The sequence below is a fragment of the Exserohilum turcica genome (genome assembly GCF_000359705.1).
Source record: "Exserohilum turcica Et28A unplaced genomic scaffold SETTUscaffold_20, whole genome shotgun sequence".
In the NCBI taxonomy this organism is placed as follows: domain Eukaryota; kingdom Fungi; phylum Ascomycota; class Dothideomycetes; order Pleosporales; family Pleosporaceae; genus Exserohilum; species Exserohilum turcicum.
This window is the reverse complement of record NW_007360026.1, coordinates 617,883-632,919: the sequence shown is the minus strand read 5'-3', so window position 1 is coordinate 632,919 and position 15,037 is coordinate 617,883. Positions and strand designations below refer to the sequence as shown.

Below are 15,037 nucleotides of genomic sequence, written 5' to 3'. Positions count from 1 at the left end.
GAGAGTTACCTCACTAAAACTTGAGATGAAGACTCATTAAAAATGAACGAGAGAGTTACTCATTAAACTACCTAAGTCGAAACTTTTTCTTTTATCCCTAAAGAGCCCGCTAGAGGATTGCTTTGCTTTCTAACATCTCTTTCTGTTATCAAAATGCTCTTTAGCACTAGGCGTCTAGTAAGCGATAGCTATCGCTTACCTAGACAAAGGCCGAAGCACCACAGACACACTTCAAGCACAAACTCGTATTTGTAAATAAATCTAGTTAGAACGGCCTCGGCCAAAGTCTTACATAGCCTCGAGCTCACTAGACTCTAATGGAACAATAATAATAATGGCTAGTATTTCTGTCTCTCTTTGCTATATCAATTGCATGTACTTGATGATTGGTAGTGCAAAATGAGCACTGTGCCGTGCAGAGCACTTACTCAAGAAATCCATTCCAACGTGTCTGATGGGGATAACATGGCAATGCCATGAACGCGCTCATCTGCTTTAAACCCTCGATTCCATAACGCCTGAAAATGATGTGACCCAACGCCTTCGCTATGCTTGCACAATCAACTGATGACCATTAATCCATCTCCATGAGTACGTCTTCCGAAGGCTCTCTTGTATCGACGTGATTCAGGGGTTCGCGGGTCTCCTGTTTTGATTCCGCTGCCTTTGCTGCCCGTTCGCGGGTTTTGCGACACCATTCTTCTATCGAGTCGGCGGCGCCTCCTTCAATCTTGATCGCTTTTGCCTCGGCTGGTACTCCCAAGACTGTTCCTTGAAAGCGCGATTCGACTCCAGTTTTGCTGTGCTTCTTCATGAGGGCTGCGACGCAATTAGCATTTCCACCGGTATTACACAAACCCTGGACGTACTGTTGAGATAATCCTCCATTTCCTCCTGGTCAAGCTGCTCAGTGGGATTCGTCGGGACCGGCTTGTATGTGCCTGCGATGCGCCGAATCTCCTTGTTCTGCTCCCCCTTGACCCATTCAATGAATTCCGTGACATCTGCGGTATCTTCGGCATCGCGCCGCGCCGCTTCGTTTTGGCGTGCGCCCGTCTCGGAATTGTATTCGTCGAGCGGCTTCCGCAGTATCTCCTTCCATAACTCCTCTCCCGCCGTCATGGTCGGCACGAGCAGCGCGCAATCTTGCATGGCCATGCGCACGTCGGTAATGGTTGGTGTGAGGTCGTTGTGATTCGAAAAGGCATTGTAGGCTGTGCGCTCAGCCAAGACGGACAGGTATCGCGCCGTGAGGTCTACAATGGTATCGACGGCCGAGGGTTTGCCATGTTGGAAGCCGGTCGCGCGCAGAATGTGGAGGACGGCGGGCCGCAGCAGACTGAGGAAGAGATCGTTTTGGGACATGCTTGCACGTGTGTAGGGGATGGGTAGATGCAGAGGTCCGGTTGCGAGGCGCTGTTATGGTGGGAACAGCAGGCGCATCGTGGTCTGGCTGAGTGGAGAGTGGGCGTTGGATAAAGTGAAGGTACGCGGTTTGGAAGCTTTGGCCTTTCATCGTTGCGCGCGCCAAGACGGCCCTGGATGCATCACCACCATCGCCCGTCGACCCATGCCCAGCCTGCACACAGTTGCACATTCTTGCAAATGTCGCGCCCGCAGGCGCAGGCTCGGTTCCCGTCATAAGCCCCGTCCAGATAGTCCGCGCCGCCGCCCAAGATGAAGCTCAAACTCAAGAACCCCGACGCCCCTCCTAGCGATGCGCCCGCAGGCCCTCCCCCATCCGACGCGTCCGCACCGCCTGCGCCAAAGCCCGGCCTGAAGCTCAAATTCAAACCCGCCGTGGCTGCCCCTAGCGAGCCCGCCGACGGACAGACTGGCGACGTGAACAAAGTTAAGCGCAAGTACACCAAGAAGCCCAAAGTCGACGAGAGCGGCAATGTCATTCCCCCAGGAAAGCTGCTCGGGCCTAAGAAGCGGGCGCGCGACGAGGGCGAAGATTTCGACTCACCGGCCGCTAAGCGCAAGCCAAAGCCCACTGCAAAGAGCCTCGCCATGGCCAACGATACCGACGAAGACGACAATCTTACCGCAGTCGAGCAGCCGCCGCCTCTACTCAAAGCACACAATCGCACTCAGTCGATCAAGCTGTCCATCAAGCCAAAGGGCAGTATGAACACGGCTATTCCAGGACGAAGTACAGCAATCCTCAAGGTCAAGGGCGCAGGAAAGCCGCCAGTGAGACCGTACGGTGTTGGCTATGACAGTGAGGCAGAGGAGGCGGAAGTCGACCCGGCCATCGAGTCTCAGTTTGTGTTGCGGATGAAGCCTGGACCAGACTGCGACTTACTGCGCAAGTCTATCGAAGAAAAGACCATCGGCAAGAGCATGTCACAAGGAGGCCCCGGCGTGCACTTCCGATTCTTTGACCGCGAGGGCCGCCGCGCCATGCTCACCATACAGAGCCGCATGTATGCAGCAACCATGGTTGAGCTTCCTGCCGTTATTGAGTCTCTGAAGAGTTGGAACAAGAAGGACTGGGTAAAAACAGCCGACGTGTGCCAGATGCTCTTGGTCTTGGACGAAGTTAAGAACGAGGAAGAGGCGAAAAAGTATCCTTTACCATCCTACATCTCGCCAGATACACATCGATACCCCCACGGTCTGACACCACCCATGAAATGGGCTCGCAAACGGAGGTTTCGCCCTCGCAAATCATACATTGATGTAGAGCGAGCCGAAGCAGAATTGAACCGGCTACTAAACGAAGACGCCAACGCAGTGTCCGCAAAGTACGAGATGGTGGAAAGCGATGCAGAGAGCTCGGAGGAAGAGTCCAGCTCGGAAGAAGAGGCCGACGAGGAAATGGTCGACGTTGAGCAGGCCGAAGAGATGGACGCCAACGATCTCGAGCAGATGCTTGCCCAAGGACTCATGGACGATGAAGTCGAGTTCACAGGCGACAATGAGCAACTGAATGCATTGCTTGCCAACTCGAGCAACGTCGAAGTCGAACAGGTTGGCACTCCCACCACTGCTCATGACGTCGCTATGCACGCTCTCGGTCATAGTGGCCACATTGAGCCCGAGACTGCGGCTTCTACGCCAGCGGCAGCCACTTCTGCTGACGATGACGATGACGATGACGACGCCGACTCTGACGATGGCGACGAAGTCGATGAAGCTGCGGCGGCGGAGGAGCAGCGTCAAGAACAGCTCAGAGCCGAAATCGCAGAGCTGGAAAAGGCCATCGTTCAGAGTACCGAGCAGCGCGACAGACAGACCAACGTCCTCTTCAAGAAGCGTGTACAGACGCAAATCGACAAGCAAAAGGCGGATCTCGCTATCAAGCGTAAGCAGCTAAACGAGGAGGCGGATGAGTAATATGTAGGGTATTATTGTTGTAAGCTTGCGCCGGCAGCGCGGCACAAGCATTCGGTATTGGTTCATGAGGGAATTGCGTGACATTGCAATGGCGTCCAGGGTCACAGCATTGTTACGGCGTTATGGAGCAGGGCAGCACGCTCTCCCTGAATGTAGGCGTTACTAGATTTGAATTATTCTATACCAAGACACTTTAGTGTCCTTCATGTCTCTCGTGCTTGGCATGAGGACATGTCTGCAGCCAATCTTGACTCGAATTCACACCTGGGTTGTCACCATCACCGGCTGATTTGTGAACAAAGGATTCACTGTACGTCACTCTGGTACGATGAAACCGCCACGTGACGTGGACCCTGCCAAGTAACGATGCTGCCTCACCTTGGACTTAACACTTTCTTTGTTGCCCCGCCGCCTCCTTTGCCAAACCATCCTCTCGCCTCGCAGTCACACTCGACGAGAACTTGCGACGACAACACGGCGGGACTGCACTGTGTATAGCGCATTACTAACAGAGAGCATCCAGTCACAGATTTCCAGATCAGCAGACAGCAGCATGGCGTCGCCGGGCCCGCCTCCGTACTCGCAGGAGCAGATCGCTGCGATGACCTCACCGGAAGAACGCATACGCGCATTCGCGGAGCTCAAGAGTAGGTGGAAGAAGAGGCGTTAAGCGCAACATGTTGACGGTGTCATGTCAGGCTATATTGCGCGCCTCAAGAAAGAGAAAGAGGAGCGCGAAAACGCACAGTCCAAAGGTTATCCCAGCCCCGGCTTTCGCAGTGCTGCCGGCAACTACTACAACGCATCTTATCGGAAGCGCGGCGGCTACAGCCATGGTCCTGATCGCGGCTCTTACCATCCGTATCACCGCTCGCACAATACACACAAGTTCACGCACAACTCGGCCACCTTCACCCCCACCGAGACTCCGAACGAGTCTCGCGAGGGGAGCGACACCGAGGGCCTGCCGAAGCAGCTACTCAACAAGACCGCGATGATGAGCGAGCGCCCCCAAACCGAGCTTAAGAAACTCTGCCGCACGTTCACTTCCACAGGTATTTCAACGCAACGACACTTTCGACATGTCCTTTTATTGTGGTGCGCTTCTAACCCGTTTACAGGCGTCTGTCCCCGCCACGGCTGTCCTTACCTGCACGATCCGGACAAGCAGGCTGTGTGCAAGCGCTGGTTCTACAAGGATTCTTGTACCATGGGGGATTTGTGCTCTTTGTCGCACGATGCCTCACCCCACAACGCGCCTACTTGCCTCCATTTCCAGGCTGGCCGATGCAACAACGACGATTGCCGCTTCGCTCATGTTCGCATCAATCCCACTGCGCCCAACTGCGAAGCATTTGGAACCTTGGGCTACTGTGGTAAGGGAGATAGATGCGCCGAGCTACATGCACATGAGTGTCCCGGTTTTGCCAACACGGGTACTTGTCGCTACGGCAACGACTGTCGTCTGGGCCACGTCCACCGCGCCTCTCGAATGAGAAAGACGACTCGTCCCTCTTCACCCGTACGCTCTCCTTCGTCCAACCAGGCTGACCGTTCCCGTGCGCCCGAGGACAAGATGGATACCACCGAGGATAACCCGGAGCGCATCATGCCAAGGATTGGTGATGACCAGAAACCTCATCAGTTTACCCAGCAGGCAGATTTTGTTCCCTTCGATGTGGACCAGTGAGCATTGCCAGGCCACCGGCTGGTCTGGTGATTTCCGGACACTGGTATGTTTCTCCCTACTCATTTCTCGTCATAGTTCCGCCTAATTTTCTTATTTCAAGTTGCAATGTCTACAAGCCTCCTAACCTATTAGGTTCTCGACCTGGTTGCCTTTTAGCTTATCTTGACTGTTGAAGGTCCAGTGCTTCTACGGCCATGGCGTTCAGGGTTCTTTTCAGTGATACCCCTTCTTGCAATTTCCTACTTCTGTCATTTCGTTGTTTCTATTCCGGGCTGCTGCCCCATCAACATTGCAAGCATACGGCACAACCGCAGGCGAATGTACATGCGTAGTTTATCCTACGCAGAACATGTCAAAGTCGGTGTTGGCTTGCTGCTTGGTAGGGTTCTACTCTCCATGATACTGTATGTGCATATGCGAAAGAGACCGAAAAAAGAAGAAGAAAAACGCATGTAATGAGAAAAAACAATTGAAATTTGTAAAAAAAAAAAGAGAGCCCCAGGCCTCGCTGTGAAGTGCCGTGAATGCTACGAATGCTGTGATTACTTGCATACATATATAGAAGCAAAATATGTAATATGCTGGGCCCGCTCCGAAGCAAATTGGGTGGTAGGCACCAACGCCCGGCGCGTAGAGTAGCCCCATTGGATCTGACAGGGGCAACACGCGGTGGAGGCTGAGACGGGCTGGAACTACGCTTGGCCTCTGTCGTACCGTCAAACGAGCCTGCCGTAGCATTCGACAGCCAGGACCATGAGCTCTGCCACATTTAGGATGACTCTGCGAAGATATAAGACGACCCTCGAGATTGAATAGCGTCCAAGCAGCGCGCGCGCGTTCCACGTTTGGCCAAGTTACTCTCCAACACCTTAGGGCTCCTGCCGCGTAACCCCTTTGTGCCTACGCTGGCAACGCAGAGCTCAACGCCCAAGCCCCGTTGCGCACCAAAATGACGCTTAAAGACTTGTTGAAAAAGAAGGACAAGATACGGGACGAGGCCACCACGCCCACGTCTCCCACCGGCGCCACGCTTTCTCCCAATGTGCCCTCGTTCCAGTTTGTGCGCACCACGACAACGTCGCGAGAGACGATCGAGCCCCCCAGCTTTCCCGGCGACCCTGCGCACGAGAGCCCACTCTTGTCTCCGGAGCCGCGAGGCAAATTCGGTAGATTTCGAAGCCGTAGCAATGCTTCGTCGCAGGGGTCCACGTCGGGCGGCGAGCAGCCTCGTGAGAAGCGAGGCGATATATTCCAGTTCAAGCGCAGCAGTTCGAGGAGCTCAGCAAATGTGCCGGACAATCTTCCAGAAGTGGGGGGCGACGGGGTGGCACGAACAGAGGAGGAAGAGGCCAGGTGGGAAAAAAGGGCTACGGTGCTGGTTACAGCAGGCCTGCAACATGCCTCTAGCCAGCCCACGACGCCACGCCACGAGCCTATGAGCCCAACGTCACAAGGGCCATCACCGAGCCCTAGAAGTTGCAGTGCAACGGTTGGTGCTCCGGCTGACGAGGTACGCATAACTACGAGGAGGACAAGAGTTGGTCTAAGCGTGGCATAGGAGACCATACAGAAGGCTATCCGGCTACATGAGGATGGAGGTGAGTAGTCGCACAAGCCGAGTTTTTTTTTCTTTGCAATGAAGCTGACAAGACATGCAAGATCTTGAAGCATCAACTTCCCTGTTCGGCAGGCTTGCTGAGCCCACGGGCCCGAATAATGCTCTGGCGCAGGTGCTCTACGGCCTGGCCTTGCGGTAAGCCCGCTCTCTCCCCTTGCCCAAGTGTAAATCTGATATTCCCAATCAACCTCTCTCGCAAAGCTGCCCTGAATTCGGCCTGATACATTACTAACATGCATTAGCCATGGCTGGGGTTGTGAATCGAATCAAGAACAAGCCGTGTACTACTTGTCCATGGCAGCATCCAACAGTGCTGAGGTTGAGAAGCTAGCCCTTGGTGCCGGCATGAAGAAGGGTGGTGCCGCCAAAGGCGAGCTTGTGCTGGCCATGTATGAGTTGGCCAACTGCTTCCGCAATGGCTGGGGTATCAAAAAAGACCCCTCGGCTGCGAAGCAATATTACGAGACGGCTGCCAACCTGGGCGATACGGATGCGATGAACGAAGTAGCCTGGTGCTATATCGAGGGCTTCGGCACGAAGAAGGACAAGGTAAGCAAGCCTCCAAGCATGCGGCCGCGGTTTGATCACAGTCGCATGTCTGCTTGACCGGTCCATGGCGAGTGGTCTAGACGTTACGGTGCAATGGCGAAGCCAGGCGTCAGCGTGGAAGCTGTACAGCCTCGACCACGGCCATCATGCGCCATGTCGACTGAGACACGGCGTCCCCCTTTGTCCCGCCTCACTGTTTGGGCAGCAGTAGGTGTTCGGCTGATGCGGATGTATGCTGACTGCGCCTCGTCTCCAGTTCAAGGCGGCTCAATTCCTGCGCCTCGCAGAGTCCAAGGGCAACAAGACGTTAGGCAATTCATGGTAAGTCGGACCACTTTCGTCACTGTTTGCACGGCCCAGAGGATCCATTGCGGGCGTCCGAGGAGCAGCCATGCGAGACACCACGACGAGCAGCCATGGCATTGACTCGGGCGACGCCGTCGCAGCCGATGTTGCATTGTCCATCTTGCTCAACACCAAGCCACTGGAACAGCCAGCCACGATCCAACAATGCAACCCACGGCACTATGGACGGTTTCGGCCAGGCAGTTTGAGCTCGTCGCCGCCAAGCCGAGTCGATTGGCCATGGACGCTCGGTTTTGACAGTCCCCTCGCTTAGTCGATGCAGACGCTGAACGGCCCTCGCCCTCACCCGCAGCACGACCTGTCACGCCTTCTGCCCGTTCCCCGCTACGCACACATGATCGCATCCGCAAAGCAGAAAAATTGTTCATCGGTACGACGCTACCCGTTTGGTGCAGCCATGACTCTCCCATGTCCGAAGTGGACGCCGCATGCCTCCACACCCAGTGCACTGGGTGCATGGTGCACACACGCCTGTCGACGGCGCTACACGTGGCAGCGTGTCGCTGGCCTCGGTTCCGGAGTAAGCATAAGCGGGAGCGTGGGAGGGTGTAGCCGATGACGGCGTTCAGCACGTCAAAGTGTGTGTGGAGCACCCGTCAGATGATTGCAGCAATCATGGCAGGCTGGAGATTGGGATGCATAATGGCGCGACAGTAGTAGACGTTGCTGTCGCGGCCGTGCGGGCGCGGTGCTGCTGCTGAAAGAGCAACGGGGGGAGACGTGCTACGACGGCTATCGCGACAATGCCGGCAGCCTCGGGATGGACGACGGCGACGACAACGACGACGACAACGACAACGACGGCGACCCTCTTGACCTCCATCTGGATCCTGGCCTTGCTAGGCTGCAGTAGCTTCGGCATCCCGTCCGTTGTTGCCACCTGCCGCGCCTCTACCCTCGGGGCTGGACCATGTCTCTACATGCATCGCCGGACAAGTGGGATTAGTGAGGATGACCATGTGCTGACTAGTGTGCCCCAATAGGATCTGGAAAGACAAGTACAATCCAAAGTAACGGCCTTGTAGCGTCTCGTTTTAGCTCGAAGCGGCCCGACTAGTCGACACAGCCTATTCCGGAAGTCATGAGGTAGTGTCGTGTGAGGAGAGACGCCTTGCGTCTTCTTTCCCGTGGGGAAGCGAGAGCATCCTGTTGCTTTTTCTCGGCAGGCAAGTTTTCTTGAATTATTCCAAACTATTGTTTTGCGTGTATCCTATCATGGTTGCGAGCTTTATCTTATTCCTTTTTTTCCCCCAGGTCTTTTGCTCCGATCATGTGCATTTGCTGAAGAGCCGTGGCAGATCACACCGTCTGGGATCTTGGCCCCGGAAAATAAGGATTGCACTAGTCTCTTACGACGTATACAGACTATTGTTTGATACGCTTTCCAACCAAACTATGTGTGCACTTGGGGTCTTGGAGAAGCCATGTGTTGGTGTATGAGTAACGCGGTATTACAGTGCACACCTCGGCGACAAGTGGTAGTAAATCTACTTTAGCAAACCGTCGGTGTTATCGTCGTCCAACAAAAACCACACAACCCATGTACAAACAAAAGGGCCTCAACACTAGGTTCAACAAGCCCAACAAGTTTCTGTCAGAATCTCCCGATATTCACATCTCACGACACCACACTAGGCATGGCGCCAAACAAACCAAAAACAAAAAAAGGAACAACAAATCCCAAAGGTCACATGTTCTGGTTTTCCCTGCCCCCCCCCCATGAAACATACGATCAAAGGTACATTACGATGAGGTACATGGAATGGAGGTATAAAAGAAGGGTTTTAAGTGTTGAAATCAAAACAAAAACAAAACAGGTGATCCATGCATACGTACATGTACATGACATGGCTGCCGAAGTATGTACTGTACTGTACATGTAAACAAGCCACACACAGACACACGCACGCACGCACGCACGCACGCACATACCCTACCGAGCAACGATTCTCTCGCAGAACAAACCTACGTAGTTATCCCATGACCCTACTAACTAGCCGCGCAATCACTAGCGCGGGTTCGGCGGCGGCGGCGGTGGCGGTGGCGGTTATATATTACATTACACGAGGGTGATATAAATTACTTACTTACTTACTTACTTACATGGAACTAAGGGCCCTTATTTTTTTTATTTTTTTTTGCAGACTAAGACCTCAAGCTAAGTCCTTGGGTCTAAAGTATGTAATTAACTCGGCCTTGGCTTGGCTGGCTTGGCTGGCTTGGCTTGGCTGGCTGGCTGGCTGGTTGACTTGTGTACGTATACGCCGGTACTTAGATGGATATTATTCTTATTCTTATTCTTATTATTTTTTTTTTGCGCTTTCTCGGCCGGATTGTATGGGTGGTGGTTTTTTTTGTTCTAGCGGGTTTGTCCTCGTGTATGTGTATGTGTATGTGTATGTGTATGTGTATGTGTATGTGTAGATGCGCGGGTGGCTTCTTGGGTGTATTGGTTCTATGTATCTATTCATCTATGTGTGTATGTATGTATGTATGTATGGATGGATGGATGGATATGATTGTAGGTTTGTGTGTGTGTGTGTGTGTGTGTGTAGTGGTAGTATAATACATACTCTGTAATCAAAACTTGCATGTAAACTGTCTTTTCCATCTCTCTTGCTAAATATATACATATACTTCACTAGACTAGCAACAAAAGTCCATGTTTCCGAGCTTTGTCTTTATTTTCTTTCTTACTTTACGCATGGGGGGGGTGCGGATGGAGCCGTGCTTACTTACTTACTTGCCATCCCTCCAATGCCAACCAATACCAACTAATACTACTAGTCTGTGCACCATACATGTACATGTTGTTTACTTTACTTTACTTTCTTACTTACTTACTTTCTTACTTACTTACTTTCTTACTTACTTACTTCCTAGTGCCCGCATAATACCGATGGTTATGCAGCAGTAGTATTAGTAGTAGTAGCAGCAAGTAAGATGGCGGGCATATGGGCCTTTTTTTTTCAATTTTTTTTCCCGCGTTTTTAGTTTGCGTTTTCTTTTTTTAGAGAGGGGGGTTCGGCTTATGTATGCATATGCACATACATGGGCATGGGCTAACATACTTACTTACTGTAATTAGCAGCTTAGCTTGCATCTTGTAGCTTGTTTCAGAATTGTGGGGGGTCTGGGTTAGTTCGGCTGCTGCTGCTGCTGCTGCTGCACGCACAAGTTTTTGGTCCTGGGCTGTTTTGTTAGTGTGTGTGTGTGAGTCGAAGAGCTTTTTTTTTCTTTCCCTCGATTTGATTCTTCTTCTTTTTTTTGGTATTTCGGTGTAGTAGAGGTGTGTGTGTGTGTGTGTGTGTGGGCAGATACATACATACATGCATGTATGCATGGACATGTGTGGTAGATAGGAAAGAAGTTGGTTTTTTTTCTTAGAGCGCCCGTTTGGATCTACACATGTCTGTGTGTATGTCTGTGTATGTGGACGTGCGTGCGTGCGTGCATACATGCGTATATACGGCTGTCTATGTGAGAGTATGAGCGTGTGTGTTTTTCTGGTAGGCAAGTTGAGTGGGTAGGGTGGGGTAAGGTATGTAAGGGTGTGGGTGTGGGTGGGGAATCTGTGCAAGACGCAAGACGCAAGACAGGCCGCGTGCGAGAATGCCATGGCCATGTTGGCGGAACGCTTTCCCCATCTTCGTTCCCATGCTTGATGCTGTTGTTGTTGTCGTTGTTGTCGTGCTGCAGCCCCACTCAGCCCTTCCACGCAGCTCTTCCTGAGCGAGCAGGTCAACGGCGCAGTATGCAAGACTCTCTACCTCCTTGCTGGGTCTGAAGATACCCCCTTGTTTTCTTAGTCATGAGGAAATGGGCAGATGCGCCATGTCTTTTGTGACGTAACAAGAGGCTGTGTGGGGGCGGGCTCTACTCATGGCCTACACCTACAAGGAAATCCCGGTATCCTTTTGCAGCGTGCAGACTTCTCTGCGATTCCATGGTCCGCGGTACCAAAGTCTCCCTCACCCACTCACCCGCTCTCATGTCACGGAGAAATCAACCCTCAAACCACCTCGCCAAGATGCAAAAACCAAATGACTGGCTGGGAGAGGGCTGCACGAGAGAAAATCCCCCCTCGTGCCAAAGTGCACAAGCCAATAGCAGCTTTTCATCTCTCCATCTCGGTGCTGCGCCTCACTCGTCAACGTTATCGCCATGCTCCTCATGCGCTTGCAAGACCAACACCTAAAACACAGACGCGTCCATCCATGGCCCGATAACCAAGAAGATGATGCCACAGCTGCCGTGGCTCTCAAACCAACTACCTCTCGCCGTAGCATGCCAACAGTGTGGGAAATTTCTTCGGATACGCGACAAGCGGCTCCAGCCCTGCTCAGCTGCAGCGCCCCCAGCCCCAACACCAGCACCAGCACCAGCACCAAGCATGGCTGGCTAGCTGATGGCACTACCGCCCACCCGTACCCGTACCCGTACCCGTACCACCCATGTGTTATGTACATCCATCGATACATACATGGTGGCAAAATGAGCACGGGCATGGGCACGGGCAAAAAGAAAAGCATGCAAGACGCGGCAATCAACATGTTATTACTCTAGTCCATGTATGCATCCGTGTATCCGCATCTGCATACTGCATGCTGCATCCGCCGCAGAGGCGACGACAAGGACAAACAAGGAAACGCAGAGGGCAAGCCGCGGCAGAATCGCTTAACGAGCGATCACACGAGCGAGCGAGCTAGGTCCTTGTTTGTTCTTCCGTGTGGTCATGGGGATTCTTAGGTAATGGGGGGGGGGGTGGTATAGCTAGGATAGCTTGTCCATTGTCCTTATTTCTCGTCCATTATTAGTATTATCATTCATTTAATATTATCATTCATGTAATATTACCATTCATCTAAGCCTTTTTTTTCTTTCTTCTCTATACTAGTCAAAATGCGAATGCGAATTAAAAAAAGAGCGAGAGAAGAAAAAAAAGCGACACGAACCACACGCTTTAAACAAAGCAGATAGATAATAATGCATAATACAGATACATTCATGAATTGAATTCACCTACTACCTTTACCTACTTAACCTACTTTTCTCTATGCGTACGTGTGTGCGCGTACGTCCAAAGTGTTCCAAGTATGTGTTGTTATTGTGGTTGTTGTTGTTGTTGTTCTACTACAAAGCCGCGTTCCCGTTTCCCACATACAACACAACACCCAGCCTTTTCACGCGACACCAACACCACTAACTACTAACCACGATACCACAACACACAATAGCACCACGCAACACGCAACACGCAACACCAACACCGACACCAGACTAACACCAGACTAACATACAGAACAACACACGATACAAAACTATGCGATTGAAAATGCTAACCGCCTTTTTTTGGGTTTCCCCCATCCCACTCCATGCTATCCCCCCCCCGTCTCCGTCTCCGTTGCATCCGTCCCAGTACACCCATCTGACCCTCCGCTGCTCACCCCACCCCACCTCTACCCCCCCACTTCACACCAGCTAACCAACTAACTTTTGCCCCCGCCTCGGCCATTCCACTTGCCCCCTCCCTCCCTCCGAGCAAAAAAAAAAGGATCGACCCGTGCGTTTGCATGTGGCCCTTTTTTGGTGGGGGGGGGAGGACTTTCCTTTGTCTTGCGTCGGGGGAATCTTCGGTGTATGTATGTATGTATGTATGTATGTATGTATGTATGTATGTATGTATGTATGTATGTATGTATATAGAAGGGAGAATGTTTAGCCAAGGTAAAGGATTTAGCCAATTAGGTATTTGAGGGGGAGTAAGTGAGTGAGTAAGTAAGTAAGTAAGTGAATGTGGGGGGGTGAGGATGGGTGTAAGATGGAGGGAGGGACGGCAGATACAGTACACACACACACACACGGAGAGAGAGAACGGAAGAGAACTCGTTAGACAGACCCAGTTGGTTAGTTGGTTAGTTTCGCATCACGACACACACACAGCCAGTACAACACACACATACACACACACACACACCACAAGTACAGCACAGCACACAAGGCGCACAAAGGGTTCCGACCCTGTTTTTTTTTCCCCACTTCCTATCCCTATTATCGTAAGATGCCTCGTTTCTCATTCTCGTTCTTTCGGGTGTTGAGCCGAGAAGAGGAGCTGTGGGACGACGTCGGTATGCCTACGTAGAGCCAGTGCCAGTGCCAGTGCCAGAGCCAGTTGATGCATGAAGGGACACGGACACGGACACGGACACGGACACAGACACGGACACAGACATGGACACAGACACAGACACGGGTAGTGTGGTGTAGCGTGGGGAGGGTACTGTGGGAGGGGTGCGCACAATCACAAATCACAGCGAGGTAAGCGCTGAGTTTTTTTTTAAAAAAAAACCACACACATACACACAGCTCAATGGTTGGTTGGATGGATGGAATGGAGGGTGGGCCACGGAGAAAGAACAAACGGGCAAGAGTCAAGACCATACACGACGACGATAGACTCAAAGTGGCAAAGGGAAGACTGTAAACTGACTCGATCAAGTCAAGTAATGAGCAAGCTCTCCAATCGAATCACCAAAAAAAAGAGGGATCATCATCATCGGGCGATGGAGCGAGGGGGGGGGGGGAAGGAATGGCATGGCATGGCATGGCGTGGAAATGAGCCCAAGGTACAAAAGGTGATGGGAACAAAGAGTGTCAAGGAAAGATCCCGGCCTCACTGCCGACCAATGAAGCCTGGCAAACACATATCCGCTGTGACCACGGGTCGCAGAAACGGCCGCCGTATTTGTGCCAGCTGGTTGAAAGTTTCGGCCCCCAAAACAGACGAAATGCGTTAATTAAATAAAAAAAATTGATGATGATGATATGATGATGACGAAAACGACGATGATGATGAAGAAGAAGAAAGAGGAAAAAAAGCCGCTCGTGGTATCTTTCAAAAAAGGATTCCTTTCTTGGTCCGAATCGTCATGATACTCGGGTAAAGAAGGACCGGTAAGGGTGGGGTATTATGAAAACAAACCGCCTGTTCCCCCATGGTGTTATCCGAGGGGGGTAAAAAGAGTCATCGTCGTGTGTAGGGAAAAGTAAGTGTGCAGGGAACAAGAGTGTGCAGAGAAGAGCATGTGCAACAGTATTGTCAATCATCATCGCTTGCAAACAGACAGACAGACAGACAGACAGACAAACAAAAACAAGCTTGATAGAAAACAAGAAAAATGCGCAATCTGTTGGTCCTCGCTGTCATGTGCCTTCATGTACAATATCGTTGGTCATGCTCGTTCGATACATGACCCATATCCATCTTCAATCTTCGTGTGTAACGTCAAAGAAAATTCCCAACGCTCGCTACGCTGTGCAAATAGATACAGAAACAAGCCAATCGCGACTGCTCAAACGAACAGACGGATATGCAAAAAGAGACAAGGAAACAAGTCAAAGCCAAAAAAACAAGTATGGATGAAGTCGTGAAACACGTCTCGACGTGAAATAAAACAACCGCCATGCTCAAG

The 15,037-nt window shown here is 51.8% G+C and overlaps 4 protein-coding genes across 4 annotated transcripts; 3 read left to right on the top strand and 1 right to left on the bottom strand.

The window, feature by feature from the left end:
- Nucleotides 1–343: 343 nt before the first annotated feature.
- On the bottom strand, nucleotides 344–1,445 carry SETTUDRAFT_169238 (uncharacterized protein). Its single transcript, XM_008027877.1, has 2 exons — nucleotides 870–1,445; nucleotides 344–819 (listed from the first exon to the last, which is right to left on the bottom strand). The coding sequence occupies exons 1-2, from the start codon at nucleotides 1,363–1,365 to the stop codon at nucleotides 575–577; spliced, it is 741 nt and encodes a 246-aa protein (XP_008026068.1). The 5' UTR covers nucleotides 1,366–1,445; the 3' UTR covers nucleotides 344–574.
- Nucleotides 1,446–1,677: 232 nt separating this feature from the next.
- SETTUDRAFT_151082 (uncharacterized protein) lies at nucleotides 1,678–3,521 on the top strand (the record flags this gene model as incomplete). The annotated part of the gene is made up of 1 exon (XM_008027876.1): nucleotides 1,678–3,521. The coding sequence occupies one exon, from the start codon at nucleotides 1,678–1,680 to the stop codon at nucleotides 3,340–3,342; it is 1,665 nt and encodes a 554-aa protein (XP_008026067.1). The 3' UTR covers nucleotides 3,343–3,521.
- Nucleotides 3,522–3,791: 270 nt separating this feature from the next.
- Nucleotides 3,792–5,492, top strand: SETTUDRAFT_169235 (uncharacterized protein). The gene is made up of 3 exons (XM_008027875.1): nucleotides 3,792–3,989; nucleotides 4,041–4,397; nucleotides 4,464–5,492. Exons 1-3 carry the CDS (start codon nucleotides 3,896–3,898, stop codon nucleotides 5,030–5,032), a joined length of 1,020 nt encoding a protein of 339 aa, XP_008026066.1. The 5' UTR covers nucleotides 3,792–3,895; the 3' UTR covers nucleotides 5,033–5,492.
- A 125-nt stretch (nucleotides 5,493–5,617) lies between these two features.
- Nucleotides 5,618–8,418, top strand: SETTUDRAFT_47490 (uncharacterized protein; the record flags this gene model as incomplete). The annotated part of the gene is made up of 6 exons (XM_008027736.1): nucleotides 5,618–6,542; nucleotides 6,591–6,630; nucleotides 6,692–6,785; nucleotides 6,893–7,199; nucleotides 7,456–7,520; nucleotides 8,319–8,418. The coding sequence occupies exons 1-6, from the start codon at nucleotides 5,982–5,984 to the stop codon at nucleotides 8,416–8,418; spliced, it is 1,167 nt and encodes a 388-aa protein (XP_008025927.1). The 5' UTR covers nucleotides 5,618–5,981.
- Nucleotides 8,419–15,037: the final 6,619 nt, after the last annotated feature.